Genomic DNA, 24178 nt, shown 5'->3' with positions numbered 1-24178 from the left:
GAGAAGCACGTAGACCCACAACTAGACATTGTTACGCGGAAAAATTGAAATGTTTTGTTGGCTACTGCCAATCAAAAAACATTGACCCTCTCAAACCAACAATTCAACAGATTGTTACTTACTACATTTTCAAAAAGCTAATCTTACTTATACCTCCATTTGTCTTCACTTATCACTTATCACTTATCACCAAGGGTAGGTCGCTCCCCCTGCCGCTGCAGCTCCACCAGCCCAGGCTCCTGACACCTCCCAGCAAGACCTGCTAAAAACAGTAAGTACTCCCCCCGCCCAGCCCCGCGCTACTCACCTCTCTTCTCCTGTACCTCTGTCTTCTGCCTTCCGCTCCCTCCTCCAACCTCTCTCCGCACCTCTACTGTCCTTCTTCCCTTCGCTCTCTGCTCCTCTTCTGCAGCCCTCTTGCTGCGTGTTCTGCTCTTCCTCACCGCGTTCTCTTCCTGCTTCTTTCTTCATCCTGGGTCTTCATCTGTGTTCTTCATCTGTGTTCTTCTCTCCCCTCCGCACCCGACCTGCGTGTTCTCTCTTCTTCTGTGTCCTCCTTCTGTATTCTTCATCTGTATTCTTCATCTGTGTTCTTCATCTGTGTTCTTCTTTCTCCCCTGCACCCCGACCTGCGTGTTCTTTCTTCTTTCTTCATCTGTGTTCTTCATCTGTGTTTCTTCTTTCTCCTCTGCACCCCGACCTGCGTGTTCTCTCTTCTTCTGTGTCCTTCTTCTGTGTTCTTCATCTGTGTTCTTCTTTCTCCCCTGCACCCCGACCTGCATGTTTTCTTCATCTGTGTTGTTCTTCTGTGTTCTTCATCTGTGTTCTTCATCTGTGTTCTTCCTTCTTCTCTGCACCCCGTCCTGCATGTTCTTCTCCTCCTCTGTACTTTTCTCTGCGTGTTCCTTCTCTTCCTCCGTGGTCTCCTCCCATCTTCTGGACCCTTCCCCTCTGCTTCTCAGGTCTCTCCTCTTCTGCCTGACTCCTCTCCTTGCCTCTTCTCTCGTCTCTCCGGACTCTTCTCCTCCTCTTCTTGACTCTTCTCCCTTCTCTCTTGACTCTTCTCTCCTCTTCTTCTTTACCCTTCTTCTTGACTCTTCTCTCTTCTGGTCTTGACTCTTCTCTCGTCTGTTCTTGACTCTTCTCTCTTCTGTTCTTCACTCTTCTCTCCTCTCCTCTTCTGTTCTTCACCCTGCTCTCTTCTGTTCTTCACTCTTCTCTCCTCTCCTCTTCTGTTCTTCACTCCTCTCCTCTCCTCTTCTGTTCTTCCTTACTCCCCTCCTCTTCTGCTCTTCTTTTCTCCCCTCCCCTCTACCTGACCCCCCCACCCTCCGCTTTCCCGCCGCCACCTCCTGCTCGGCCCCACCCCCGCTCCCATTCGTCGCCCGCCCCCAGCTGACCCCTCCTCCCTCTTATGGCGGCCACTGCGCGCCCGTGCGCAGCGGGTGCATCGCTGTCGCGCCAAAGGCAAGCCCGTCCGCGCCTGGACTGCGCCCAGCGCCACGACCCCTGGCCCCCAGCACTCCCAAACCCCGCAGCACCGCTATGACCCCAACACCCTCCACGCCCTCAACCCGGGGCGCTCCAGCACCTGCTTCCTAGCCAACCCGAAACGTACCCACGGACCCTTCGCATGCCACACCTGCAAACTCACCTTCCACCGCGAAACCACCCCTGCTGCCAGCCCACGCGACAACAACCACCTCAAATGCATCCTGATCAACGCACGCTCCATCCACAAGCACGCCATTGAACTATGGGACCTCCTGGACTCCACCGGACGTCGCCTTCATCACTGAGACCTGGATGAACGCCTCTTCGGCCCCCCACATCGCCATAGCCATCCCCGACGGCTACAAGATCTCCAGGAGAGACCGCACCAACCAAGTCGGTGGAGGAATCGCCATCGTCTTCAAGGACTCCATCAACGTCACCACCTCCACAGAAGACACCCCCCTCGCCACCGAACACCTACACTTCCAGATCCACACAGACCCCAGGACCACCCTCAGAGGAACTCTCATCTACAGACCCCCTGGACCTCGCGCCCTCTTCAGCGACTCTATCACTGAATTCATCTCCCGCACGCCCTTGCCTCGCCAGACTACATCCTCCTCGGTGACCTCAACTTCCACCTGGAACAGAACAACAACCCCAACACCACCGTCCTGCTCGACAACCTCGACAACCTCGGTCTCAAGTAACTGGTGAACACCCCCACCCACATCGCCGGACACACGCTAGACCCGATCTTCTCCGCCAGCAACCACGTATCCTTCAGCCACTCCTCCGTTATACACTGGACCGACCACAGATGTGTCCACTTCACCTTCCGAGGCGAGACTCGCCACCTCCGCACACAATCCATCCCATGCCGACATTGGAACAAAATCCCTGCGGAACAGCTTCTCTCCACTCTCAGCGACAACCAACCCACCTTCTCCACCGACCCCAACGACGCAGCCCTCAGCCTGACGCACTGGATCACCAACTGCGCAGACAACCTCGCTCCCCTCAGGCGCCTCCCAAGACAGACCAACACCAAGAAACCTCTCTGGTTCACAGACACCCTCAAGGAATCTAAAAAAACCTGCCTTCACCCTCGAGAAAGCCTGGCGCAAGGACCACACCGCAGATAACATGTCTGCCCTCAAGAACGCCACCCGCGAACACCACCAACTGATCCGCGCCACCAAAAGAAATTCCTTCACAGACAGACTTGACAAGAACACTCACAACAGCAAAGAACTCTTCAACATTGTCAAAGAGCTCTCCAACCCCAACGCCAATGCCATCACGCCCTCACAAGACCTCTGCAACTCCCTTGCTACCTTCTTCCATCGTAAGATCACCGACCTACATGACCGCTTCGGACACCAGACCAAGCCAACCACCACAGAACCTACAACCCCAGCCATCTCCCTCAACGCCTGGACTCACATCAACACGGAAGAGACCAAAGCCACCATGAACTCCATCCACTCCGGTGCCCCCTCGGACCCCTGCCCACACTTCATCTTCAACAAAGCAGACGACATCATCGCCCCGCATCTCCAGACCATCATCAACAGCTCGTTTGCTTCTGCCACCTTCCCCGAGAGCTGGAAACACGCAGAAGTCCACGCCCTACTGAAGAAACCTACGGCGGACCCCAGCGACCTGAAGAACTTCCGCCCCATCTCGCTCCTCCCCTTCCCCGCCAAAGTCATAGAGAAGACCGTCAACAAGCAACTTACCAACTTCCTGGAAGACAACAAACTACTCGACCCCTCTCAGTCCGAATCCCGAGCCAATCACAGCACAGAAACCGCCCTCATCTCAGTCACAGACGACATCAGAACTCTGATGGACAACGGAGAAACAGTCGCCCTCATCCTCCTCGACCTCTCGGCTGCCTTCGACACCGTCTGCCACCGAACCCTAATATCCCGCCTCCGCTCCACTGGGATCCAAGGACAGGCCCTGGACTGGATCACCTCCTTCCTCTCCAGCCGCTCCCAAAGAGTCTACCTCCCACCTTTCCGCTCAGACCCCACTGAGATCATCTGCGGCGTCCCACAAGGCTCCTCGCTCAGCCCGACTCTCTTCAATGTCTACATGAGCCCCCTCGCCGACATCGTACGCAAACACAACATCAACATCACCTCCTACGCCGACGACACTCAGCTGATACTTTCCCTCACCAAGGACCCCACCAGTGCCAAGACCAACTTGCAAAATGGAATGAGAGATGTCGCAGAATGGATGAAACTCAGCCGTCTGAAACTGAACTCAGACAAAACGGAAGTCCTCATTCTCGGAAACACCCCGTCCGCCTGGGACGACTCCTGGTGGCCCACGGCCCTTGGCACCGTACCAACCCCCTCAGACCACGCACGCAACCTCGGATTCACCCTGGACCCACTTCTCACCATGACCAAACAAGTCAACGCCGTATCATCCTCCTGGTTCCTCACCCTCTGCATGCTCCAAAAGATCTTCCATTGGATCCCCGCCGACACCAGAAAGACTGTGACCCACGCCCTTGTCACGAGCCGCCTGGACTACGGCAACAGCCTATAGACAGGAACCACGGCTAAACTCCAGAAACGCCTGCAGCGAATTCAAAACGCCTCCGCCCGCCTCGTCCTCGACATACCCCGCAACAGCCACATCTCCGCCCACCTGAGACACCTGCACTGGCTTCCCGTCAACAAAAGGATCACCTTCCGGCTCCTCACCCACGCGCACAAAGCCCTCCACAACAAGGGACCCGAATACCTCAACCGTCGCCTCAGTTTCTACACGCCCACCCGTCAACTTCGCTCCGCCAAACTCGCACTCGCCGCCGTCCCTTGCATCCGCCGCACCACGCCAGGTGGGAAATCCTTCTCCTACCTGGCGGCCAAGACATGGAATTCCCTCCCCACCAACCTCAGGACCACCTCGCATTCCGGAGGCAACTCAAGACCTGGCTCTTCGAGCAGCAGTAACCCCTTCCCCCTAGCGCCTTGAGACCCTCAAGGGTGAGTAGCGCGCTTTATAAATGTTTTTTTATTTGATTTGATATAGCTGCATATCATCAGAACAGACAGCATACTTCTTCGTTTAGAGTTCCTGTTATTATGGCATTTATGGAAGGACTTAAGAGTAATTCCATCAAGGGTTCCTCCAGCACCATCCTGGAATCTTAATATTGTTCACACAAGGCTTATGGGTCCTTCTTTTGAGGCACTACATTTCTGTTCTCTACAATTTCTGTTGTGGAAGGTAGCCTTTTTAGTGCCATCACTTCCCTTAGGCTTGTGAGTGAGCTACAGGCTATATATAACCTTGGAAGAACCTTTCTTCCAAATTCACAAAAAAAATAACTTGTATTAAGAACTCATCCCCAAAATTCCTTCCAAAAGTAGTTTCACAATTTCATATCAATCTGACTAGAATTGCCAGTTTTCTTTCCCACACCGGATTCTGTAGCGGAAAGAGCTCTACACACTCTTGATGTTAAAAGGGCTCTTATGTGTTATACAGACAGAACCAAACACTTAAGGAAAACAAAACAACTTTTTGTGGTGTTTTCAAAGCCCCATAAAGGAGAAGCTGTAGTTAAACAAAGTATAGCTAGATGGCTAGTCAAATGTATTGAAACTTGCTATCACAAACCAAAACAACAATTACCTACACCACCTAGAGCACACTCCACTAGGAAAAAAGTGCAACTATGGCATTTTTAGGAAACAACCTATCGCAGATATTTATAAAACAGCTACATGGTCTACACCAGTGGTTCCCAACCTTTTGATTTCTGTGGACCCCCACTTTAACATTATTGGAACCTAGGGACCCCCACTGAATCATCATGGGAATCCGGGGACCCCCGTCTGAGTCATTACTGGAAGCTGGGCACCTAATTTGTCAATATTTGTTAATATGTTTCAATTTCTAGGCTCTCGCGGACCCCCTGAGAAGGCTTTGCGGACCCCCAGGGGTTCCCGGACCACAGGTTGGGAACCACTGGTCTACACTGCATACCTTTGCAAAATATTATTGTGTTGATGTATTTGCACATCAACAGGCAAATGTTGGGCAAGAAGTACTAAAAACACTCTTTCAACCAATTGTAACACCTGCACGGTAGCCACCACTTGATGGAGGGACTGCTTTACAGTCTATGCATATCATGTGTATCTAAAGCCACACATGCTATTGAATGGAAAATGTTATTTACCAGTAGACATCTGTTTGCGGCATGTAGTGCTGTAGATTCACAAATGCCCTTTTTCCTCCCCGGAAGCATGTGGCAGTTGCAATTTATTAACATGTAAATATTGTATTTATATACATACATTGCATGGACATCTTTTCTATCCTATTCTCTCTTCACCATTTCACTCTCCCGCCTGCAGAGAAACAATCTTAACAAGGGACTTGATGTCCATGTGCACTATTACCGAGAGGAGGGAGCCACTTGATCCCGTGACTCGAAAATAATTTTTGAAGAAAAACAGTTTGTACCACTCCGAACCCAACACTAGATGGCAAGCTTATGAATTGCATGTGAATCTACTGCACTACATGCCACGAACAGATGTCTACTAGTAAGTAATATTTTTCATATGATAATATCAATCAGACAACACACCAAAAAAATAAAAACTCATAAATAAGTGCTTAAGGACAAGGAAAAGTATAATTCAGGGTTAATCTAAACGCCATATCCAACATGGTCATAGTTATTGAGAATACATTGACCTTCTAGAGCGTATTGCCGCTTGAAGAAAAAAAATTACACAATGGCAAACTTCATCATCTGATAATGATTGTAAAAAGCGATAGGCCTGAGAACAGTGCTGAAAGTTTTTGAAACTCATAAAGGATACCAAAAATCTTTTAGTGTACAAAAGAGAAAATGCATAGTTTGTTTGGACGACTTTTTACATGGGCAAACCCTGGAATCAAGGTTATGCTGAAAGCCAAGCGGAAAGCTTAAGGAATATTTCATTATACCGGCCCTAAAACTAAACAATAAAGATTGTTCCCAGTTCTTCCTGATATTGCCCTTGAAAACGTAACCCTATTTTGTGCGATGTGGGGGAGACCATGAACCCGTGGAGCTAAAAGTAACGCCCAGGTAAGAAAAGATATTGGTACCTAATAATAGTGTTCACATCCACTACAATAGATGAGGGTTGCGTACGCTTCTGGTCACAAGTCATTATAAAAGATTTTGTCAAATTAATCAATAGATCAAGATTTGCCATAAAATGTACAAACAAATGGTTTAGGAAGGGCATGGCTTAAGGGTTTCTGGCGATTATTACAGCGTCATCCTCATAAAGTAACACAGGAAAGGGGGGCATTCAACATGGGCACATCTAGGGTGCATTTAGCAAGCTCTAAACTAAGATCATTTACGTACAAAATAAAAAGGAGGGAAGCTAATATGCACAATTGGCAAGACCCCTTGTCCTTTGCTAAATTAATCAGAAACCTCCCCCTTATTACCAAACCTGACACTGGTTGTGGTGCCATTGTGCACTAATACCATATCCATTTGTATCTTAATAAGGGACTGTCATAACTTTGCCCGCTTGACACAGTCAAATGCCATTGACAAATCCATGAAGGCAAAATGTAACGACTGTTTGGCCACAGCATATTTCCCAATGATCAGGTTTAGGTTGAGGCTTTGCTCCATTGTTCCTATACCACTGCGGAAGCCATACTGGCATGCATTTATAATATTATCGTTAAACCATTTCACTATTCTGTTATACAGAACTCTCCCAAGAATTTTGGCAGGGATGTCAATCAGTGAAATGGGAGGATAACATTTAGGCTTAGCTCGTCTTGCTTTTTTTAAAAATGGGAACGATGACCGGAGTAACTCAGACTGTTATGGACATTGGTCAGCAGTGTGGTCAAAAGGTTTGTGCTACACTTAATGATGTAAATGGGAAAACCGTCAGGCCCTGGTGCTCCCCCCGCACTCTCCTGAATGGCAGCCTTATCTTCAGGCAGAGAAACAAATAACGAAAATGATGCATCCGCAGGTGGTCCTTGTGTGTGGATGAACTCACTATCTGCATAAAGTTTCTCAAAATGAGCCACCCATTCCTCCCCATTTATGTGGCAGCTGATCGATGTGCTGCTATGATCAAGGGATCACATACATGACACAGCCTTGCAGAAGGTCTTGCTATCTTTCTTTCAGGTGGTGTTTGTTAATAGAGCCCATTCATGACAGATAACTGCCTTCCTTATCTTGCTTGTGACTGATTTGTAATACTTGCGTTGAGCAGGTACTAGTGTGTTATTGTGAGGGCATGAATTTAGAGCTCTCCGGAAGAGTTGGTTGGCCATGGAGCATCCAAGATTGAACCAGAGGGGTGACTGAGGCACTGGTTTAATGGGAATAGAAAGGTAAAATCTAATGCTTTCGCGAATGCTATGAAAGATGCGGTATTCAGCCTTTAATATTACAATTCGCTAAACATCCCATAACCAGATGCATATTCTCAGCTATCAGTTTGTTAAGAAACTTAGGGGGATTCGGCATTTTCCAATGCAACCTGAGGCTATTTGTAGTTGGTGACAAATTAATAAGACCTTGTGTCCTTTGTTCAGCCCTTCCTCAAGGCACTGCTAAGCCTACTTCAGGTGGATTGTGATTGCCAAAATTAAGGCTGATAATTGTGCCATGTAAAAGCAATTACATTAGATTTTGAGAGATAAAAATATAATCAATATTTGAGGAGCTGTTCCTTCCCCTAAGTGTTGGCACCACCAGCATGCCAAGGCCAGCCCCTTCCAAAATATTTTATAAATCAGAGACAGCGAGGAAAACCTCCAGCTCTTTACCTCGCTCATCCGTTTTCAAGCCAGCAGATGAGTCTCCCCCTGCTCTGTGGCTTGGTAACCTGGCATTGAAATTACCTCCCAGACAAAGATACAATTGCTGACCCTGCTGGGATTTCACCTCCACAAGAGTTGATATAAAGTTAAATAATGCCAGGAATTTTTGATTGGCCATGTTAAAAAAACATTATTATCAAAAATAATAAAAATTAATGTCATGGACCCCTTCTAAAAGATGTCTTGAAAAACAACACTGGGGGTTTTCACCTCCTCTGCGTGTCCCTCAAGTGATAAGTTAACTCAGATAGAAAGTCCACCTGATGCACGACCTGATCAAGATGGGACCGCAGGTAAGCTGTAACAGGCAAAACCTTCAAAGACTATGGGTAGGATTTATAAAGTCTCCTGTAGTGATATGATATTGTATGATTCCATAAACAATTGCCAATCAAGTAATGTTATTTTGGAACAGAGACCAGCAATGTTCCAGCTTAATATTTTTAACTCAGAGTTTTTGGCAGACTGGGACAAAAGGGTAGGGGTTGAGTTAAGACACTCGGGGACATGTGTAGGAGCACTGTTCGGGACATCTACTGAACTGTTTGAATAGTATTAATATCGGAATCATTGGGCCGAGATAGAGTTAAGGAAGGTGCTATCACTGCCGAGGATGTGAGGGCCAATTCAGGAATTCTTGGAGTTGTGGGAGGTGTTCCTGCTGCAGACAATAAATCCTTCCCAGGCAACCTAAGTGCTATGTCAGTCCACCTCATTGCAGTCTGCTAGGGCTGCAAACCTATTTTGACATACCAAACCCGACCTACCTGGGAAACACATGACAGAAGGAGGTAGGTGAGATGGTATTGTGGGTGGCCTACAAAAATTGCCCTGGGGTAATGTGACAATTTTGGGGCCATTGTGTGTGCACACAACAAATTTCCCACTCAGTCAGGATGCCTAAAATTGACAACAGTGCAATCCCCGGCTATATTTTTCTTGGAGAGACCAATCCAACTAACCCTCTGTACCATTATGATTTTGTGGTTCTCCATAGGATTAAAGTTGTTGTGCACACAAAGCCAATGGGTAACCTTATTGTGCAACTCATTCCATGTCTCCACCTGAATTTGTTTAAAGGGTGGCACCCTTGCCATTATCAAAGCGTAGTTGGGCAAAGGTTGTTATCCATATACCTATCTTCTCTACACAGCATCCCTGCCAGTTTCTGACTTCCTTCTACTACTCTTAAATTGTTTTTGCTTTCACTCCCTGGACTATAAGAGATACCTGGATGATGTTGTTTACCGCTAATTATACCCCTCTGTGTTACAACATTCTGTGTTGCAATAGGTGGTGGTGCTGTGGCCTGAGAGATTACCCCACTCTCTGAGGATTTTTCACCCACACAGTCCTGTGACCTGCCACTAAGTGCAGAGCCGGGTGAGCTCATAACGCAACTAACACCAACCTTCGCTATAGAGCAAAGATTGAGAACATTAGGTATGTGGGTTTCAGTTGTCACAAGGTGCTCCATTATTGGTTTTAATTGAGCTTCAAGTAGAGTGGAAAATCTCTTATAAATCTCCTTGGTATCCATATTGCCCATAATTGGAGCGCTGGGACCCTTCTCTGCCATTGTTTCTCCCATCTTACGTTTCGACCATCAAGTATGGGCACTGGGCCTTTTGCGTTTGTTTGAGGGCTCAGTGGGGGAAATTGGGCTGTTTGACCTCAATGGAAAGTGAAAATTTGCTGTATTAACAGTGGGTCCTTGCATAATACCCACACAATAGAGGGACACAGTTTCCCCTTCAGCCTAGGTGACAACTTCCTCCACGGGGCTGCTAGTTTGAGCTGCGCGGGATCCATTGGTTGGGCCTCCAACACCATCCCCCTGACCCAGGGGTAGCCTGGGCTCTGCTAGATGGATTTTATTTGACACCACCCCTATAACACATTCCAGCATGGTGTCTACATTGGTAGGTTTGTATGTAGATTTAGGTGGGGGGGCCAGAGCTTCCAGCCATCTTGCGTTTTCCCATGCTTATAAGAGGCACAAGAGTTACCTCACCTTGTTGTCCAAAAAGTATGTTAACACTCATAAAGGGGTGGCCCATCCCAGCCCCATTCCTGCGCGGACTGTGCTGCGAGACTGTGGAGCCATTATATAGCATTGATTGCAGACAGCTGAGGATGCAGTATGGGGTTCAGGGGGTTCGAGTCCCCTGCAGCTGTCTGACACAGGACCTCACCCCCAGAGGCTCCTGTGTGATCCTGAGCGACTAGCAGAGACTGTTCCCAAAGCAAGGAAATAGTAAAAAATAATGTCCAGTGCTTCCCAGTACAAAGGACATGCACACACAAAGTTGAAGCTCTTCCCCCCTCACAGCGGGACTGTGGAGCTGTGCTGTAGGCTGCTGAGGATGCAGTAAAGGGGTTCTGGGAGTTCAAGAATCCAGTGGCTGCACAACACAGGAGCTCACCCCCTGAGATTCCATTGTGATTCTTGACGACAGGCAGAGACTGTTCCCAAAGCAAGGAAATAGCACAAATAATGTCCAGTGCTTTCCAGCACAAAGCACATGCATACACTAAGTTCAAGAGCTTCCCCCTTCCTTCATTCTTGAATCTCGTCATTCTTATTGTGAGTTAACATGATGCACATGGAGCGTGACCAAAATAGAGGGAGGTGGCACATCATAGGTGTTGCATGATGAGAAGCAGATGGTTTAAATAGTATCCTTAACCCATAGAACCAAAGTATATTGAGATTGCCCTTCTCATCCCCCCTCTGTATCCCCACTTGCATAACCATTTTACTTTACACACCTGTGTGTCACCTCCAATCCCCATCTCACATTCTCTATATTTCTAAATACCCTTCAACCCATTCCAAGATTCAAGTAGTTTGTACTGTTGGGACCTGAACAGAGCAAAACTCTCCATTTGACCTGAAATCTGCTACTGTAGAATAGCTGTAAAACACCAGATGTGCATTGAGGCCTCATGGTCATTCTCTGGTAATGTATTCAAAATATAGAGAGGAACTATACCTTGTCTGGGGGTCAGAGTAGCAGGGCTTTAAAGACTCAAGTTATTAGATGCAAAATAAAAAAGATTAAAGAGGGGTGTGTGGAATGGGGATGCCGTGGTACTGCCACAGTATCCCCATTCCACAACCCTGCCATTTTTTACAATACCTCTTACCCAAGGGGGTAGTGAGTGATTATTTTTGACATAAGGTGGTGTGATGGTAAATATGGGTTTGGGCAAGAGACATCTTGTGAGTTGGGACGCAGGCAATTTTGAATTGACATAGATGTGGGGTGTGGAGGTTTAGAAATGGATTGGGAATTTGGGAATACTATTAAATTGGCAGGACTCTTCTGTTAAATATAGGCAAGAATTGATCAAGATGTACAGAGGAGGTAAGAGTGTTGGATACGGGATGATCCAATATAAATGCAAGGCACCAGATGGAAGTTAAAAATCATGTTCAGGAATATTCTGCAATTAAGATTCAAAAGTGGGTGATGCTGCAGATGTTAACTATGGAGCAGCTGGTTATTAAAAACTCACCTGGTGAGCACTAAATGCGGTTGTATAGATAGAGAAAAATGTATCTTGCAGTCCACGTAAAATTCATGACAAGATCCAGAAGGGTCGATCTTGAGAAAGAAGTCTGCCTCTTCAGCATACAACATACATGCGTGTATACACAAGGGTGCTGTGCCAGAGTTCTGGTGATATAGGATGGGAAAGAGATGGGAGTACATTTGCTATATATCTAGCCACATTTAATTTGATTTCCAAGAAACATTTCAGCTTTGTTGTGTGGCCAGGAAGTGCCAGTTTCATGGATACCGGTTTCTGGATAGGGGCATATTGGGCCACTCCCTATTTGGTAAAACTGTTGAAGCCCAGGTCACTTATGAAACCAGGGGGTGGCAACTAGATGCACAGGCCCTGCGGGACTGGAAAATTAGGAGGGGCCGGCTAGAGACATAAACAGCTATTTTAAGGAAAAGCAGTATATGCAGTGTCCACCTGTGAAGTCTTCGAGAGAGAACTAAGAGGACCAACCAAATCTAGGATAGGACGGAAAAAGTCAGAAAATATCGGAAAAATGGGAGAGATGGTGACTGAAGCGATCAAACTAGAAGTTTAGTATCTGAGAACCCAGGAACCACAGCTGGAAAGAGGTATACCACTTCAAATGGAAGAATGTTGAATATCTACAATGTAAAAGGAATCCAGGACGATTTTGTTTTCACCAGCAAGAGGTATACCTTGTGCATGGTATTCGTGTGATTGTTTAAAAACGCCTTGTTTGCAGTTAAGAGCAACCAGACAAGGATTTCAGTGTTCTCATGTCAGTTGTCTCTGGGATCCGAATTGTTGTTGACGAGGAGAAGGTACTTTATTATTACCACAATGTATGCCCATGACATGCAATGAACAGCCAGCTCGGATGTCAGGGACAACTGACATGAGAACACTGGAATCCTCGCCTGGATACTCATAACTGCATACAAGAGGCTTATTTAAACAATTACAACAATACCATGCACGAGGTATACCGTACAGCTCCATCTATGCAAGATGGTCGATGAAAGCCAGCAAGATACTGGCATTGCTGAGTAGATGAGAGGAGAGCAGTGTACATGATCAGGATCCGGATGGAGAATAAGTGGGGGAAAGGGATAATGATGATATGCCCTGGACCTTTGCAGGCTACTGCCTCATTCTTTATAGCTCTAGAGTAGTAGATTAGGTGAAGCAGAAAGGATTTGTGTCCGTAGTGAGGCTTCCGTCACTGAGTACAGAATAGAGGGATTTGTTTGACTTACAATTTACAGGAAAGAGTACTATCTGCCAGTCAGACAGCATGGGACCAGCAAAACTCTGAGCCCAAGTAGTATTTGCTCTTCTGTAGCACGTTGATAGAGCCTCTTCTGCATATGTTTGAAGAGGCAAGATCAGATAGCTGCCTTTCCCCAGATCTAAGGTTGGCCGTGACAGCGCTGTTCCACAGAAAAGGGAAAGAACTGTATCCCTTTTGAAGGTGGAAGTCAAAATTCTGGCAAAAGTACTGACCACCAAGTGGCGGACAGTCTAATGCATCCAGGCCAATTAGGGTATATCACTTAATATTCTTAAGTTACACTGTTGCCTAGAATAATCCAAATCGATTGATTATATTGCCTTAGATGCTAAAAGCTGTTTGACTCGACTGAGTGGCCTTTTCTGCTGTTGGTCCCAAGTCAAATGGGATAGGGTTCAAGGTTTTGATCACAGATAAAAAACTAAATACATGAGACCAGAAGCTAGGGTATAGGTTAATGGAGTACGGTCTTGCCTGTTCAATCTGCAATGAGGAACAAGGCAAGGGTACCAGTTTTCACTGCTGTTATGTGGAGTGGCATTCAAGTGGCTGGTGTGTTACGTAAGAAGCAATGCGTTGAGATTATAATGCGACTGGAGATGGGATGACAGAATATACCTTTACGTGGATGACATGATGCTATAAATGGCAGATCAAAACTCCTTGAAATCGAATCTGCTGCAGATAATTGACATATTTGTGATCTACTGGGGATCAGAATCAACTTGTCTAAGTCATTCTATATTTGCTGTCTAATTGGGCACCCTATTGTCTTTGGAATGTCCGTTTCAGATGGCCATAGAGGGCATTCCAAAACTAAGAATATTTTTCACAAACTACAAAGTGATTTTCATCAATAAAAATCTATAGCTAGCACTGACAAAAATTCAGGAAAGACTCACGAGAAGAGTGTGCCACAGTCTATCCTGGGCAAAGCAGCAATTTATAAAATGGTTGCCTTAAATGTAGTTCAGAATAGAGCGTTTGCTTTAGAGGAAGAATCCTTCAGAAAGGGGGATGGGGCACTCTGATCTCTGCAATGGAGTGGGGCCAGCCCAGAATAGCACTGCAATCTTTGTGCAGCAGCATCTATGAAGGCGGCATAGCCTTTCTGGACCTGTCAAAATATTATTGAACTTATTATTGAGTGTCACATTTGATAGCGGCGAATGAGTGGACATCCCATCAGGAACCATCTCTAACAATTGATAGACCTGCAGTACGGATACTGTAGGGATGATGGGATTCATGAGGTTGCTCTGTGGGATGGGCTCAGAGTATGACCACCTGAAACCTATAGCAGTAGTAGTTATGGAAGATAGCCACAAAAAATAGTGGACAGGCATATGGTGATGGAGAAAACCCTGCTGTGGAAAGCAGAATTTTAAATGAAGTGGAGAGACTGAATGGCTCCAGGACGTGTAAGGAATATCGAAAGTAAGCAATAGTTAGAACAAAACAGGAAGAAATAATTTAGAGTCTTTATTAGCGGTGTTCTCATTTTACCACTCACAATGATGCAGTCCAGAAACTGACATGCGCTAAGCCAACATACAAGCTGCCTGATAACCATTAAAGCCCCGAATTAGTGTAAATTATGTTGAAATCTGTGAATATAATATTATGATTCACCTATTTGTTTGCTTAATAAATTATGTTTTCTCAAATGAGGTCTGTGTGGCTTGGAAAACTAATATTTAATATTTCATAATATTCCTAATCTTCCAATAGAAGTTATCGCACAATCCGGTTAATTTATTGTGCTGTACAAAGATTAACAATGCTGTACTTACCACCATAATGGCCCAAAAAGTTACTGTTTTTCCCCAGTGTCCTTTTGCTCTCAACTGATGTCTACTGATTTTATTCATATTAACCACAAAGCCGGACAAAAAAGACATGTGTACATTGCAGGAATAATTGTTGCAATTATTTTGTGTTTTTTTTCACCTTTGCACAGGGCAAGTGTGAGAAACAAGTGCAAGATGTGATTGAACGCTTTTGGGATTTCATTGATAAGCTCAGCATCAACACCTTTGGTAGGTAGAGTACTTCATTATTGCATTACATTCAAATGAAAATTCTGATTGAAAATAAATCACTGCACTTAGTCATTGAATGTTGTTTTATCTACTTCACCCCTGTTAGTTTGGACAAATTGCACAACATATTTAGCACAGATAGGTTTCAGCGACTTGACGAAATGCAGAATGTAGTTGACATTGCAAAGCACATATTTCAAAGCGGTGCCTTCCAGGAACCCCAAAATGTCTCTGTCATTATACTTCAGCTAAGTCCTTGAAATAGAAATTGGACATGTCAAAGAATTTGGCACAGATTTATAGTTACCAACTACACTAAATGAAAGCTGTAAATAAGAGCATGAGCATCACTGTCTCATAAAGAAACTGATAGTAGATAAACCATATTCTATTTATATTCTAGTACGGTCCACACTATTCACAGCGCTAAATATACTTTGGTGCATATAGTCAGTCCTTGGTGTGACTACGTACATCATGATGGAGAATTAAAGCAATATCTTTTTTTCTGTAGCCTCCACATTTGGAAGAATGCGGTCTTATGCAGTACTGACAGGAGCAAACAATTAAAATGAAAATATATTCATTTGTGCAGAAAGCAAGTGTACTACCTACAATGATTAATGTCCCATGCCCTCAAGGGTGAAGTCCAGCTTAGCACACAACATAAAGTAGCAGAATTAGTGGATCGTTTTAGCTAATAAACATTTGATATTCTCAAGGTGGTTGTATACCAGGTACTATGGATTGATGTAAACACTAGTTCATATGGAAAGCCTTTATACACTATGCCTTAAGCAGGTATGTAGCTATCATTGCTGAAGGAGGTGAAATGAAACTGGGTCCAGGAGTGTGCAAAGCACCTCACACCCTATTTAAGACTCTTGCATTACCCCACCATGTAGATGAGGCCCATTTAGTCCATTTAGCCTGCTTGCATTAGGGCCCATGGTTCCATTGCTACCCTAATGGCCTCATGACCTGAAAACATTGCCTGCTTTTCAAATAGGTTAAATGGTCAGTGTAGGCAAAAAACGAACTGGCCAGTAGTTTTATCAGTGCTCGTCATCAAACTCAAAGAAGAGGCTTCAAAAGGCTAGCCAGAAATGGTTTCAAGCTCCAGGGAATGGAAGGAGATGGAAATAGTTTGTAGCAAGTGAGTCCAAAAGTGAGCTGTTTTTCAGAACATTTATTAAAGATAAGTAAAGGTAAGAGGATGCCTCAACAGCACTCACAGGTGAAAGCCCAAATGACTCTTCAACTGTCAGTCGTTGCATAGCAAAACATTAGAGAATATTGTATGACTTAGCTCCTTATCCATAATGAACCCCAAATAACAAAAACGATAACATAAACACAAACTCAAAATAAAAAATAAAACTATAATGCACAACATGAAAAGAAAACATCATGTAAAGATTACAGTCCAGAGCTTTCATTCATCTTGATTTCAGAATCAACTTTGCAATTAAAAAATGACACCATGGAAACAAATCTAACCTAACGGGCATACTTCTGATATTAGAACACCGGAAGAGAGAAAAAAATACCGTCCTCTTGTTCCCTATGAAATAGTTCCTCAGTAGGCTTTGTTTTCATGCACAAGGTTGACCCTGTGTCTGATTTGTCAACTTTTACCAGCCTCTTTACATTACAGCAATTACACCCTTTCACTCTTATCGCGTTGCCACACACCTTCTCAGTCACAGTCGGAATATGAAGTATTTCTTCACTCTTTTTAGTGTGAACTGATATTTTGATATGCACAACATCTCAGCCTTAGAGGTAGGCACACGTATGTTCTACCTTTGATTGAATAAACGTTTACTTCCACTGCACTTCTGCCACATTGTTCTTAACCATATTATCAATGTTATCAAATACAACTCCTTGTTTCAGCTACCTAGAACTCAATTCTAGACAAAGTGTGGATGAAGGTTTCCATTCCCTAAGTAGTTCAAAGGGAGACACAATATATTGTACAATAAAACCACAAAAGTAAGTGTACAGCATTGATAACACACCTGTTGGCGAGCGCCCACTGAACACACTCAACCAATACATGGTTTGTGTGTTCAACTGATTCAGTTTTTAGGTGATATAATGTGCTTTTAAGGGACTTAGGGCCATATGTACGAACACTTTTTCCCCATAGACACAGAATGGGTAAAAACCTTTGCTACATATGGCCCTTAATGTCACCCTGCTTCAAGGACAAACTTGCATCATCACTGATAAATTCAACAGCATAGTTAGAAACCAATCAGAATGGGAAAACCTCTTTCAGGAAGACATCCTGCAAAAACTCAGTCACGTTTTTGGAACTGGATTCTCTCAATAAGTGCACATCATATCATTTTGAATAGTGATTGATTAAAACCAAGTCAAAGTGCAAATGATTAGGTAGAGAATTCAAAGGTTCAGACAGGTCAATGCCGACCTTCACCCTAATGTGTATTCATCTCTGCCCTTGTTTTGGTTGAAGACAGCAGCTAAACCCAAATTGCTAGTGTCACTGGATATATTGCATGCCAAATATAATCCCATTGTTTGAGAATCCTAGTCCCCACCAAACACATCTTGCTCAGACTTGTCTATTCAAACACAACATTGTTTTAGCATAGCAGTTAAAGGTTCGACATGGGAGGCATAATCAGGCATAAAACTTTAGTAGAGCTCAACAAGGTTAATTAAATACTTCAGTCTATCCTTTTCACTAGGCAGAATGGCATCAGTGATGGCACTGCCCATACCAGGTCTTGCTTCAGTCCCCTGTTCAGACACTATGTGCCCCAGATATTCCACTTTATTCTTAAAGAGACTGCATTTATCAACTTTAAGTACAGCTCTGTGTTCATGCACCTTCAAGAATAGTTATATTGTTCTCTAGTGGCAGGATAGATCAAGACTACAGTTTGAAAAATCACTCTACCTTTAATGTCTCTGAACATTTGGAATTCAATCTTCTGGATGATTGCAGCACCAGAAAGAAGTCCAAAAGACATTCTGCAGTATTAAAATGTTCCTGTCGGAGAGAGACAAAAGCTGTGAGGTGTCTGGATTCTGGATCAAGGACAACCTTGGTGGCACGGTGCATGAAGACCAAGCTCAGAAAACCTGTTTGCATCACCAGTCATAGTCAGCAATCCAGTAATCTCTGGATGGGAGCAGAAGTCCACCAAAAATATCTTGCTTAAACTTTAAAGGTGCACACATACTCTTAATTTCCACTTTTCTGGCATGCACCTACTAACGGAGATTGCCACAGGGAAGATTCAATGGGTTCAATAAAAGGTTTGTCATATAACTCTTTTTCTAGGTTGTTTCTTACACAAAATACTCTTTAATTTGTGCTTGACAGGTATTGTTCCCTTGTTTACCTTAATCCTTTGGATAAAAACCCTTGATGGTACCCACTTTGCTGGTGAACACCAGGAAGGAATTTTGCAAACAATTTCTTCAGTAAGGTTGGTTGAGCAAAAAATGGAAACTTGCCCCTTAGTAGCAGGTTTCAAAATAATTTGGAACAAACCTTGATGGAAACAACCAAGGATACAAAGACCCGCGATTGAAGCATAAACGTTCCTGAAAATCTTTTTACCCCTTGAATTTTTAAATGTCTTCCCCTAAACGCCTCCTGGATGATTGTAGTAATCCTTGCAACAGAATCTACTAGTATTCCAAGTTTCTTATCCCCAGCGCCAATGTCAACATATCGATCATCACACTCTGAGGAGTCACAGGTCACAACAGGAATCTCAGCCAAAACCATGACCATGTCTTGCAATTCTTTTTACAAATTGTAGTGAGCTCACTGTCATCAACGTCTGAAATATTTGCTACACTACCACTTCTGCGTTTGGCACTCTAGCAAACTTTGTTAAAGTGTCCAACTGTGTCACATGACCTGCCCATTTATTCCTGGAGAAACATATTTTGTTGTCTTTCTGGTGTGAATTGTTGCCGCATCTGGAATAGATATTAGTCTGTTTGAAGAAAGATTTGGTTTCCCCTTGTGTTGTATTAAAAATGTGTATTCCTTTGTCTTTACCACACACTCAGAATCACAATTCTTGTCACCTGTTTCCTTGATCAACACTTTTGAGATTTTTATGTTCTTTACCACTCTTGTTTCTTCAAGACCAGTATTACACATTGAAAGCTGTTTCTGCCGGATTGTTTTTGATCCCTTACCACCTGGCCAGTAAAAGCATCAAACTGACAATAGGCAACTAACCTCCTCACAATTTTGCTAGGTGTTTGGTATTTTTTTTTTTTTTTTAGAAAAATGTATCTCTTCATAACTAAGCTAGGTTGGGCATCAAACCAGAGCTCAAGATTCTTTGCAGCATCATCAAACTCTTCAAACTGTTCACCCTCATTCAAATCAGTGCTGGTAGATATTTGAGCTGCACTTCAAAGGCTAAGGAATATAGCAAGCTAAGGAATGTAACAGGAGACATGTCTTTCTTTCTGGCCAGAAACGTGAAGCAGCAGTTGCCCCAAAATATGTTTGAAAGACATCAAACCAGCTTCTCAGTGGAATCAGTGGATTCCCAGGTAGGTGTTTACAAGAATGCTGGTGGAGGATTCGCAGACTGCATTGAAGTTGTAAAAACCATAGCAGCTAGAATTCAAAGGCATTACCCTCTTAGAAGACAACCAGTTGTAGATAACTAACACAAGACAAACATAGTGCAGCACCAGTATAGAAAAACAGACTGTTATTGAGTGCTAGAATCTTCAAGAAGTTAGCATACGAAATGAATAATACAAGCAAGAAAAAGAAAAGTGGTAAGTGTCAGTTTTATGCTGTTGACAAAATCTGACTTTTCCTGTCAAGGTAGGGCATAATGTCACTGTTGAAGCTGTGTCATGAAATATGTGTGTATCACTGTGACACAACGGTGTGTGTGTTGGTGCTGGAAACAGTTTTGCAACATGTGTGTGCACCACAGTGACACACATCGTTAGACATAAGTAAAAACTCCAAGTGCTGTGATTGTATGAAGACTGCTCAATTCACCCACATTTGAAAGAATCTGTTACCTAAAGGGTGTGCACACCACTGTGATACACAGAATTACTAAACACAGCACCTTTAATCCTTGAGGGCCATCAAACCTCTGATCTCTGTGAGTGTCGGAGAAGATGTAACGAACACCCAAAATGGTGGAACGTCAGTGTTTCAGCTGTCAAGTGATGTCAGTTGTTAGATGACAGCAGAATGCACTGATGACGTCTTGCTGCTTCTTTCCACCTCTGAGAAAGGACATTGTGACATACGCCTTGTTGAGTGCTGGCCCGTTTGAAAGAGGCAAAATGATGCAAAGGTCACTCGTCTTCCAAAGTGCGCCCACAGAAATGAAGTGAAGATGAGCAGCTGCATGCTGAGTTTGGAGCAAGGATATCAAACTGTAGGCTGTGCTCTAAATGTTGTGTCTTTAAATGAAGGCAGGCTACCACGAACTCTTGGAGATCGTTGCAAAAAAAGTTGTAGCAAGTGAGTCCAAAAGCCAGCCATTTATCAGATTTATTTAAGATAAGTAAAGTTGAGAGGCTGCCCTCCCCAGCAGTCACAGGTGAGAGCCCAATTGACTCTCCAGTTGTCAGTCGGTTCTAATGTCTCAAACCACCTTTTTAGAGCTACAAATCTGAAAACAAAAGCAGCTCTTTGAAGACATGCAAGGATGCAATACGCACAGGTAAACTTCTAAAGCACATAATTGAATGCTGAGTGATACTAAATCATTTAATCGATGTGTTTTCCTAATAGATGGCTCTATACAGTATATTTCAGAAACAAAATAATTTTTAGAAAATTGTTCTTCCTATAGAATTAGTTAAGAAATAAATCGGACCAAGATTGCAAGTGAGATAATTTAACACTGAAGACTTAAATATGTTGTTCAGGCTCCACATGTTTAATTTTAGAACCAGATACCGCAGGACCAAATTGAGGCTGTCAGGATTGCTTGTATGTATCACAAACACTCCCTCTCATTGGTGTGTACAGAAAAGGAAACAATAAACACATTAGGTTCCAATCATGAATGATGCAGTTTCACCTAAAATCAGGTTTGCCTTTATCCTTGAAACTGGACTGCTTGTCTTTCTTTGGCGTTCATCGGCACAGTCTGACATGTTATTAGTCGCTGTAGTACAGTTAAATGATGCCTCAAGTTCATTCATGTTCACAATACCCCGCTTTGCTACTCAATTCAAAACATGGACAGAACTTCAGCAGTGTGTCGTTTTGAAGCCTTGTTTTTGTCACTGTGGTTCTCTAGCATTGGCTAATTTATAGTTTCAGATGCTATTTGAACATTTATTCTGTTTTAAGCTGTAAAAATTCAGGGTGAAATAAACATTGTTATGTTGTTCAACAGAATCTCCATAAGGTAGCTGTTTTCTAAAGTCTGCGCATCTCATTTTTACCCATATCGCTCCTCCCTGCAGTTATACCTTTCTTTGCACTTCCCTGCCTCAGATTCTGTAGCACACGTAACCAAGCATACATCAACAGAGTAGATAACTTGCTCAGGAGTCAGAGACAGGTGTCTGAATTCATGTGTAACAGCTACTAATGCAGGTGAACTGCCTTTACGGGTAAGTACCTTACTCTTCTCAGCATTCCCCAAGGACTGGAGACAGGCAGAAGTCACCACCCTACTAAAGAACCTTCTCCAGACCCCAACAAAATCGAAAACTACCGACCAATCTCCTTGCTCCCATTCCAGGCCAAAGTATCAGAAAATGCCATTAACCAACAACTCTCCACACATCTGGAATGGAACTTCCTACTCAACTCCTCCCAATCCAGATTCGGTAGCAACCACAGCACAGAGACAGCCCTCATCACAGGTACTGACAACATCCGAGCCCTACTCAACCAAGGAGACACTGCAACTCTGATCCTCCTAGACCTCTCAGCAGTCTTCAGTAACATCTCCCAGCACACACTCATCGCAAGGTTGCACAACATAGGCATCATTCTTGGAAGAATGCAAAAAGTCCACCTTCCCATCACGTCTGAACCCACGAAAATCATCTGTGGAGTGCCCCAAGGATCCTCGCTTAACCCCCACCCTCTACAACACTTACATGACACCTCTGACCAGCATCGCCAGAACCCACAGACTCAATATCATATCCTATGCCAATGACACACAACTCATCTTCTCCCTCTCTATAGACACCACTAAGACCAAACTCCGCAAATGCATGACAGACGTTGGCCAACTGGATAAAGACAGCTGCCTGGAGCTTAAAACAGACAGACAGAGGTGCTGATTTTCAGAAACAAAAGGACCCCCTATGGATGCACCCGGGTGGCCCTCAGAACTCAGACCTACTCCTACCTCTACTGACCACGGTAGGAACCTAGGCATCATCTGGACAACAAGCTAACCATGGCGACACCGGTAATCTTTGTCTCCTCCGCCTGCTTCTTCATCTTCCACATGCTTTGTAAGATATTCTAATGGTTACCCCACAGCTCCAGAAGCGCCATCACCCAGGCCCTCATCTCCAGCCGACTGGACTATGGCAACACTCTCTACGCAGGGATTGCAGCTCATCTCTTCTGGATACTACAGTTCATACAGAATGCTGCAGCCAGACTTGTCCTGGATCTGCCTAGATGAACCCGCATCACCTCCTACCTCAGGGAACTCCACTGGCTCCCTGTACAGAAAGGATGGCAGTTAAAGCTCTTGACCCATGCATACAAAGCCCTACACAACTTTGGACCCAGCTACTTGAACCACTGCCTGAACTTGCATCTGTGCACCAGACACCTCTGCGTCCCTTTCTTTAACCCTCATTCCCTGCATCTTATGTAGCAGATGGGCAGGTTGCTCCTTCTCCTATCTAGCAGCAAAGACATGGAACAAGCTATCCTTTCAACTACAGACCTCCCTATCTATGCCAGAGTTCCGTAAGTCCCAAAGACCTAGCTATTCGGCTAATCAACTGGATCCTCTCATGGGCGTGACAAGTAGCGCTTCGCAAATCTGATGATTGATTGATTAAGCATTGCATTTTTTTTGTACAGATGAAGATATTACTTGAATAGGTGAACAAGTGCTGAGTATTTGGGAGGCATGTGAAGAGTTGAACCACCATCAAAACAGCTCCTTCTACACGATTTGTACCATTGCAGTATTGACCAATTTGACAGTAGTGCTTCCAGTAGGTCAGGTACAACTGCTTTTCAGGTGTTTATCAGTTGTGTGATACCCACGATGTTGGTCCTCCTTGTCATCCAGTGTGCTGTTAACAATGTAGTCAGTTGTCTTTCCCCTTTTGATAAGCAGACTTGATGCAGTCCACTAGCCAGTGGTGACCATAAATAGCTGAAATGTAGATCATATTATGTTAGTCCTGTCCACAGACTTTTTCAGTAAAGTTCAGTTTATCATTTTGTGTAAGCCTTGTCTTGGAAATAATACTCTCAAAATTAGAGTATAGTAGGTTTGTAACAAAGCATCAGAGTTGGGGCTTTATTTTGCAAAGTGGAAATGGAAAAGAAGCTTGACCTTAACAATACTGTACCCCTCAATATAGGTTTCCCAGGACACAATCTACCCCCCCAATCATGCTAACTTTTCAAACTCTTGAAAGCGGTGTACACTTCGCAAATAATTAAAATAGCTCTGCTGTAGTTACTAGTACCAAACAAGACTTAATGTTCAGATTGCTTCACACAGGCATATACAAGGAGATACCCAGACTGATACATGCAATAAATGTACCTAGGGATAAATTATTTATCATACAAAAGTGATGGCTATAACAGCACAATTTGGCAGCTATATGCTGGAAAACTAATAGGATGCTATTAGATCCTTACCTGAATATTGAATAAACCTTAATGACCAGATGCTGACAAAAAGAGCCTCTTGTACTGCAG

The 24178-nt window shown here is 44.2% G+C and overlaps 1 protein-coding gene across 1 annotated transcript in view; it reads left to right on the top strand.

Annotated features, from left to right (window-relative positions):
- ADAM17 (ADAM metallopeptidase domain 17) overlaps positions 1-24178 on the top strand; it is a 475078-nt gene that overhangs the window by 398574 nt on the left and 52326 nt on the right. The window contains exon 16 of the mRNA XM_069235905.1: positions 15183-15261. Coding sequence (XP_069092006.1) covers positions 15183-15261 — 79 coding nt within the window. The remainder of the gene's footprint in view (positions 1-15182; positions 15262-24178) is intronic.

The sequence above is a fragment of the Pleurodeles waltl genome, chromosome 5, assembly GCF_031143425.1.
Source record: "Pleurodeles waltl isolate 20211129_DDA chromosome 5, aPleWal1.hap1.20221129, whole genome shotgun sequence".
In the NCBI taxonomy this organism is placed as follows: domain Eukaryota; kingdom Metazoa; phylum Chordata; class Amphibia; order Caudata; family Salamandridae; genus Pleurodeles; species Pleurodeles waltl.
Note: the sequence above shows the minus strand (reverse complement) of the source record. Positions and strands in the feature narration are given on the sequence as shown.